Source organism: Phaethon lepturus, unplaced genomic scaffold (assembly GCF_000687285.1).
Source record: "Phaethon lepturus isolate BGI_N335 unplaced genomic scaffold, ASM68728v1 scaffold10588, whole genome shotgun sequence".
Classification (NCBI taxonomy): Eukaryota; Metazoa; Chordata; class Aves; order Phaethontiformes; family Phaethontidae; genus Phaethon; species Phaethon lepturus.
In genome coordinates, this window is record NW_010555524.1 from 1 (window position 1) to 8,094 (window position 8,094).

At 43.3% G+C, this 8,094-nt stretch overlaps 1 protein-coding gene across 1 annotated transcript in view; it reads left to right on the forward strand.

Annotated features, from left to right (window-relative positions):
• Positions 1-864: 864 nt before the first annotated feature.
• Positions 865-8,094, forward strand: part of GPATCH2L (G patch domain containing 2-like) — a gene marked incomplete at its 3' end in the record, with an annotated part of 15,664 nt that continues 8,434 nt past the window's right edge. Inside the window, exons 1-2 of the mRNA XM_010292183.1 lie at positions 865-1,529; positions 7,831-7,895. Coding sequence (XP_010290485.1) covers positions 871-1,529; positions 7,831-7,895 — 724 coding nt within the window. The remainder of the gene's footprint in view (positions 1,530-7,830; positions 7,896-8,094) is intronic.

Here is an 8,094-nt window from a genome sequence, read left to right on the forward strand (position 1 = left end):
TGAGGGGAGGGGTGGTGGGTGAGGGTGGGGTTTCCCAGTAGGGCCCGAGGATTGTCCGGCTTCACCTCAGAGGAGGGAGACGGTATGGCCGGGTCGCTGAGGACGCTCGGACTAAGGGAGGCGGCCTGCAGGTAGCAGGTGCTTCACCGGGGCGGGAGTGCGAGTGTTTATGATCCCGGTAGGAGGTGGGGAGAGACATCCCACGTCTGTAAGGCACGGATGGGGAGAGGGAGGTTGAGAGGTGAGGGATTTGGGCAGGACTTTGTGATTGGCACACTGACAGCCCTGAGGTGGAAGGGGTGGGATATTGTGGCAGTCTCACACAGCCTGTTCTAAGGAGCACAGGGTACCGCACACCTAGTTTTGCTGTTGAAGTGATGCTGGCTTGCAAACTACCTGTTTTACCATCTGTTCCACTCTCAGCTTTGCTGCTTGTCTACTTTTTGGAAGACTCGATCTGCTTGCTGAGCAGGCTAATCCTTCCCTGTGGCTTACATTAGTTGACATCAGGCAGCAAACTAGTTGCAGGCTCTCACACCCTTAAGATGTGTAATAAGAGTTTTCTTCAATGCGAAAGAAGCAACCTTAAGGCATTTTCAGACACAGAACACTTGATCCAGCCGCTGCAGTAGTGAGATCTCTGCTGCCATGGTTAGAAGAGGGATTTAACCCTTGCAAAAGGAAGGAGTGAGTGTTAGCCCAGGAAGCGGCAGTTGTCCTGCATTGGGTTCTCCCAGGCAACTCCAAGTAAGTGTGTAACTTCATTAATGTTACAAAGGCTCTATAGCATACTGTACTCTAGTGATGTGTTGGTAGCAGTATTTATGTCTGGTGCTAATTCTTTGTTGTCGTTTTTAGTAGGCATTGCCGATGGATGAACTGGTGCATGACTTGGCCTCAGCCTTAGAGCAGACTTCAGAGCAAAACAAGCTGGATGAGCTATGGGAAGAGATGGCCCTAAGCCCACGGCAGCAGCGGCGTCAGCTTCGCAAGAGACGGGGTCGTAAACGACGCTCAGACTTTACGCATCAGGCAGACCATGCCTGCTGCTACAGTGAGGCCTCGGAGTCCAGCTTGGATGAAGCTGTCAAGGATTGCCGTGAGGTGCTGACAGCCAATTTCAGTGACTCTGATGACATGGCAATGGTCAAACGACACCCAGCTCTCAGTGCTACCCTGAGGAGCAAGCAACACTCGTGGCATGAGTCAGACTCCTTTACAGAGAATGCACCCTGTCGACCTCTCAGGCGCCGACGGAAAGTCAAACGTGTGACATCAGAGGTGGCTGCCAGTCTCCAGCAAAAGCTTAGGGTGTCAGAGTGGAACTACGAGAGGGGCTGCAGGTTCAAGTCAGCCAAGAAACAGCGTCTTTCACGCTGGAAAGAAAATGCCCCTTGGACATCATCCAGTCATGGCCTTTGTGAATCAGGAGAGAACAGGGCCTTCCTCAGCAAAGGGGGAAGGAAGGAGCGGATGGAGTGTGAAGCTGATGAACAGAAACAGGGCTCAGATGAAAACATGTCGGAATGGTGAGATCTCGGTTTCTCCCTTGTGCTAGTCAGATGGCCGCCTTGTTTGCAGCTGCTTGTAAATCCTGTGCCTTGCTTTTAGAAGTTCTTATCAAAATTATTCAGTGCTGTTCTCTTTTTGAAGAGGAGAAATATCTCAGCTACTTCTAAACTGTAGATTTTTTTCCATGTCTTTCCTGTCAATGCTGTACTGATGACCGAAAACACTTCCTTGAAAAGTTGGCAAGCTAATGCTCCTGTTACACAAGGAGCCCTCTGAAGTGTCTGTGGCCCTGTAGCTACAGAACGGCATGCTTATGGCTTGGGGTTTGGAGAGTAAATCCACCACTGGCTCTTGTGTTGTGTGCATGATATGAACTGACCTCAATTTCTTCCTTTCAGAGTTTACCGTAAGTAGTATTAGAGAACAGACAGATCTCCCATCATGACCATTAGCTCTCTGTGTAGATACTCTGTGAATCTCAGTCAAAACATCTTGTTCACAGTTCTTCATCTCTATTCTGGATCTGGAATAAGGTCCTGAAAGGCTAGCTATGGGGAAAATGTAGCAAAATGATAAAGAATTTGTGGGGAACTGCATTAATACAGAATAAGCTTGTGCAAACAGTGAAGTCTGGCATGTCTTCATGTCCAGTTTTGGAGAACTTTGCTGAATTTGTGGCAGAATCTCATACAAGAGATGAAAACAAGAAGTATAAATGTTATGGTCTGAATTTGTGTGTCACTCTTGGGATGTTTTCCCCTTGAGTGCGACTTTTATTTTCTCCATAGAAGGTTTGGGGTTATAAAACTGCTTCTGTACGAAGAGATTTCTCAGGTTAGGAAAGAAACAACTGCTGAGAATTGAATGGAGGAGATTTCTTAATGAATGGCATACAGAAAGTGAATAGGGTTGTTTATTTGCTAATTATCACTGTGTAAGAAGCAGGAGACATTGAGGAAACATTTAAAACAAAACAAAAAATTATCTTTTTCGTGAAACACAAGATTTGGAACTCTGCTGTGGGACTTTTTGGAGGTCAAAAATTTAAATATGTCCAAAAGGGGCATGTGGAGCATAGATTTATCAGGGACTGTTAAGCATTGCAGCCTAGATGGAAGATCCAGCTCAGGAGGTCCTTAAACTGCTGACTGCTAGAAGCAGAGGAAACAGTCAGTCTGTATTTGTAGTATTCTCAAATTCTTTCCTCAAGCATTCACTGTAACAGGCACTATCAGAGATAAGACAGTGGATTTGGAAAGTATAATTGTTTGACCCAGTATAATGGTGCATATGTTAAAGTTCATTTAAGTGTTGTGGCTGTCTAGCTCCTGCAGTTTGTCAGAGTGGACAGGTGGCTCTCCGGCTATTTAGGGCTTTGTGGACAATAACTGGAAGTGCAAACTTCTCAATCGAATTTTCTGGGAGACTGTGAAAAGCATAGATTCTAATATGTCCTCGCTGTTCTGATCCAGGGGACCACTATTGCATTTTTACTGAATCAGTGTGGTTTGTATGTAACTGTTATAGGGTGGAAGTAGCAAAAAGTCATATTTTTTTCCTTAAAAAGTGACTATTGTTTGCTTAAAAAGTGGATGCAAAGTGGGCCTTTTCAAAAGACTTAGTGGATCCTTTTTTGCTATAAGTTGTTTAAAGCACTTTAATCTTTTCAGAGCTATTTGCTGGTAGTCTAGAAAGGGGAATGTGCTGAGTAGCCCCTGAATGTTGCATGTCAGTGGTGGTGGACTGAGAGATACCCTTACTTGGTGTGGCAGTGAAGGACAGTGTTCCTTGAGGTTTTTTTTCCACCAGTCAGAGTCTGTTCCATCATGTCAAACTTGAACTTAAACCAGCAGGCTTTCATCCAGCCTTTATTTATGCCAGCCTTTGAAAGAGTAAACAAACAGCTTTGGACTGTTACTTGAGGACCATGCTGGAAGATTGCTTTGTTCTGTCTCAGTTGTCCCTTGCTCTCAAACTAATTATTGTGCAAGTGTCTGCATCAAATGACACTTACCATCTGCTGCCAAATCATTGGGATTCTCTTTGGAAATCAAGGGGTTGGAATATTTGACCTCTCCAACACCACATGTGTGATCTGTGCTCTGATTCACTAGGTGGGGTCAAAGTTGGAGAAATACATACAACCCTCTTCACTGCAGAGTATCCCTCACGGCAGTGAAGGATCATGCTTTGGTCTCTGCTGCTCTAAATATAGCACTCTGCTGAACTGCTGTGCTTACCTCACTCTCACTCTGCTCTAGCTTTTTTTTTTGGTACCATAAGAGAAGTAATTTGCACAGATGTATAACAAGGGCATATCCTGAGGAAGGAAGAAGAAAACTGGATGCCCAGGAGAGGGAACCGTGTAGTTCATCACAAGCTGATGGGAGGGGAAGTGACTGATACAGCTTATGGGACTTGGAAGCAGTCTGTGGTGATCTGGTAACTTACAAAACACTTCGATACTGAATTAGTTCCACTACTGTTCATACCTCTAGCAGTGGGGAGTGTCACAAAACTAATGTGTTTTTAGGCAAACTAAGTTGTATATTCAGAACTGATTTTTTCTTTCCCACCTTCTTTTCCTCCTCTCCACTGACACTTGCTTTTCTTTGTTATGTAGGAATGAATCTCTGTAAATGCTAAAATATACAGCATTTTCTCTAGTTTCTAGAAAGCTTCTAAGCTTATCCTAAGTCAGATCAAAAACCTACTGTATTCAGTAGATAAACTCCCATTCACTGAGAAAGCTTTGGATATGGATCCTTAATGAGGAGGCACTTTTTATAGTTTGCTTGTGGAACTACATCTAGTCTTTTCCTGGAGGAAGATGTGCTGCAGTATTGTGATTCAAAGAGTGCATGAAATGAAATCTTTGAAATTGTTTGCCAAACGTGGCAAGAGATGAACACAAGTTGAGAGAAGGAAGGATGTGCAGGAACATGATGAAGGAACAATGATGGTTCTAAATTGGGTAATGACATGACTCAAAGCATGATATATAAAAGATTACGGAAACAACAGAGGAAACAAGTGGTCTTAGTTTAAGTGGCCGTTTGCATATTTGTACAAAGGTGACAATTAACTGCTGAGACTGTTAGAAGTATCATATCCTTCTGTCCCGTAATGTTTTCAGATTCCCTGCAGCCATAATAAAACAAAGGCAAATTACATATTGAGTGCTGAAGTTCTTTCTCTTGTTGGTCTAAGCTGAGTACTCCCAGAATGGATCTGGGCTTGGCTTGAGGGCAGAATGAACCATAGTACTAGAGCTGTCTGAAAAAGCATTTTGAATGATGTGTTTACTAGTGAGGGATGTGCAGTTTGTCTAATTACTCTCAAGTACCGTAACTCTTAACATGACTCTTTCAAACTGGGGATTGTACTGACCCACCAATGCTGTGGGGCTTCACTGGCTTGATACTGATATATTTGTTGTGGTTTAACCTGGATAGGCAGCTTAGCCCCACACAGCTGCCCATTCGCTCCCCCCGGTGGGATGAGGGAGAGAATCAGAAGAGTAGAAGTGAGAAAACTCATGGCTTGAGATAAAAAGTTTAATAGGTAAAGCAAAAACTATGCCTGCAAGCAAAGCAAAATAAGGAATTCATTCACTACTTCCCAGCAGCAGGCAGGTGTTCAGCCATTTCCAGGAAAGCAGGGCTCCATCATGCATGCATAACAGTTACTTGGGAAGACAAACACTGTAACTCCAAATGTCCCCCCTTCCTCCTTCTTTCCCCAGCTTTGTATGCTGTGCATGACATGATATGGTGTGGGATATCCTCTGGTCAGTTGGGGTTGGCTGTCCCAGCTGTGTCACCTCTCAGCTTCTTATGCACTCCCAGCCTACTTGCTATCAGGGCAGTGTGAGAAACAGGGATGCCCTTGCAACTGTTTAAGGGCTGTTCAGCAGTAACTGAAACACCAGTGTGTTCTCAACACTGTTTTGGTCACAAATCCAAAATGTAGCACTATAGAACTGCTGTGAGGGAAAATTTAACACTATCCCAGCTATAAACCAGTACAGTATTCTGGCCTGGGAGTGTAACCAGTGCTTATCCTGAGTGTGCAGTACAGTCACTTTACCCTTTGGCAGGGAGCTGTTTCGATGACAGCCTGCAGTGGCAGGCAAGAGCCTGGCTAAGCTGATGAATCGGAGGCCAGTCTCTCCGTAAAGAAAAAAAATCCTCTGTCTTGGAAGGCAAGTGACAAAGACAGAGTGTTCAGCTTCCCCTCCTTCTCCAGCCCAGCCTGACCTTCTGCAGCCCCTTGGTGCCTCTTGTTTTCTTATTTTTATATAAAATCAATATCCCTCCTGACACAAACAATAGCTCAGGCGAAAGAATAAATGGGGAAAACCTGAGATCTCTGTCCATCACCTCTCACTTTAACTCCCCTGAACTATTTAATTATAAGCATGCTTTGCTCCAGGTGTTTGCAACAGTGAAATTGCTAAATGAGGACCATTTTAACCAAAGATTGGGTGATCAATAACACTGTATAGCAGTAGCTTGTCGGATCAATAGCATTCATTATTTCATGGTTAAGGTAAGTAGCCTCCTTTGCAAGTGGAGGTCATTAATCAGTGCTTACTGGACCTGCAGAAAGGCTAGTGTAGGAGTCTAGTTTGTGATCAGCCCTGAAGTGTAAAAGGGGTGGTGGAGAGATTGAGATCTGTGAAAAGTTTACTGCCAGTGCTTTGCTGGAACAATGTGTATGTATAAGGAACTAAAGAGCTCTCGGTACAACAGGATGCTTAAAAGTACTGTTAATATGATCTGGAATCTTGACTTAATGCTTTTTCCTTTCTCAGGCACCTTTCCTCTGAGGATGCTAAAACCCTTATGAAGCAGTTACTCAATCCTTGCATCTGCTGCTTGTGAGGACTATTAATCCAGGCTTTCAAAAGGGAAAGCAGACACGCTAAGAGATTTGCCCAGGGTCATACAGTGAGTTGGTAGGAGAGCTAGGAATGAAACAAATGACTCATGGTTCTCAGTCCTTAGCCTTAATTGCTGTGGTGTATATGTGGGAGGGTGAATGGATGGCCAAACTTTGTAATGGATTGATTTGGAATTTGATATTAACTTACATACTGAAATGCGGGAATTATGTTCATTCTTTAAGCTTAAATGGCCTTTATACAATGATGAAGATGCAGTGTTTGTAGATATCCAGCATGATGAGTTGATTTGGCTATACTTCAGAGTGCATTTTCTAAGAGCAATAATATGCTCACAAAATGGGGTTTTATTATGTACCTGCAATTCTTTGGGGTGACTCATCTGATTCTGTGATCTTGTGATCCCTCATCCTTCAGCCTTTTGAATCAAGGGGTCTCAGTTGATACTGGTGTCTAGTATGATCCAATTTCCCTGGAGAAGAGCGACCCAGAGATGCTTTCTATCAGCATGCCTTGACTGGAGATTGATTCTAGCGTTGAGTTATACCTAATGTTCGCATCTAAGGCCTTAGTGCTAAGGGGTGGGTAGTAAGTAGTTTCTACTCATTCTGATATCTCTCTGCTAAATCAAAAGAAGTATTGCCCAAAATGTCCAAGGATTGATTTAATATCAGCATTAAAGCCATCAGATGCTTGGGACTGACCTGAGCATGTACTTCTGCTACAAATATTCATCCAGCTTTACAGTCAATTAATGGCTTTCCACACATTAATTTCTGGTTTAATTCTTTGGTTCAAGAATTAAGTCTCCTGTCACTGCTTTAGCAAATGCAAAGCCTGCTGTAACAAGGTTGCATTCAGCAGCAGCGAGTCATGCTGTGCTAAGGTATTTAGCTGAAGAGTTATAAATGTACCAGCTGCTCTTCCCTCCAAATAAAATAAAAGTTGCCGTAGATTGATGGGGGGGGTTTATGTACCTGTATAACATTTTTAGAAAAAGGAATCTGAAGTAGAAAACTTCAGAGGGTTTTCAGTAGCTGTTAAGTGACCCAAGGACAGGGTTTTTAACTGCACTTAATTTCCTAGTGAGTGCTCCAGACAGTGTCATAGTTAGGTTATTAACTCTAGTACCCGAGGCAAATGCCATTGTATTAATTACTTTTTGATAACTTAGAATCCTGTATCTAGTCTAGTTCTACTCTTTTTCAAGTGATGCAGCATTGCAAGGCTTTAACAGAAAGCAATTATGTCCCATGCTAGAGCCAGACGTGTGTCTGAAATGCAATTTCTGTGAGATGTGTAGAGCATTTTGGGCTCAGAGAAGCTAGTAAAATGTAATAAAATGTTTGGGTTTTTTTGTTTTGTATCTGCTGCAATTGTAACTATGTTTTTTTTGTTTGTTTTTGTTCCAGTGAAACCAGCAGTGTATGCAGCAGCAGTGATACTGGCCTGTTTACCAATGATGAGGGCCGCCAAGGTAACAACTGTCCTGTGATTTTCCTCCTGTGTTGCTGTGGAATTTCTCTTACTTGCTTTAAAAATACAATGAAAGATCTATGAAGAGGGACAGAAAGGGAAGTATGGGAGAAAGGCCAGTGGCTGGGAGGGGCTAAAAGTTAAGAAATGAGCTGAGGGCTACAAAGGTATGATCTTGATAACAGTACACTCTTCCTGCT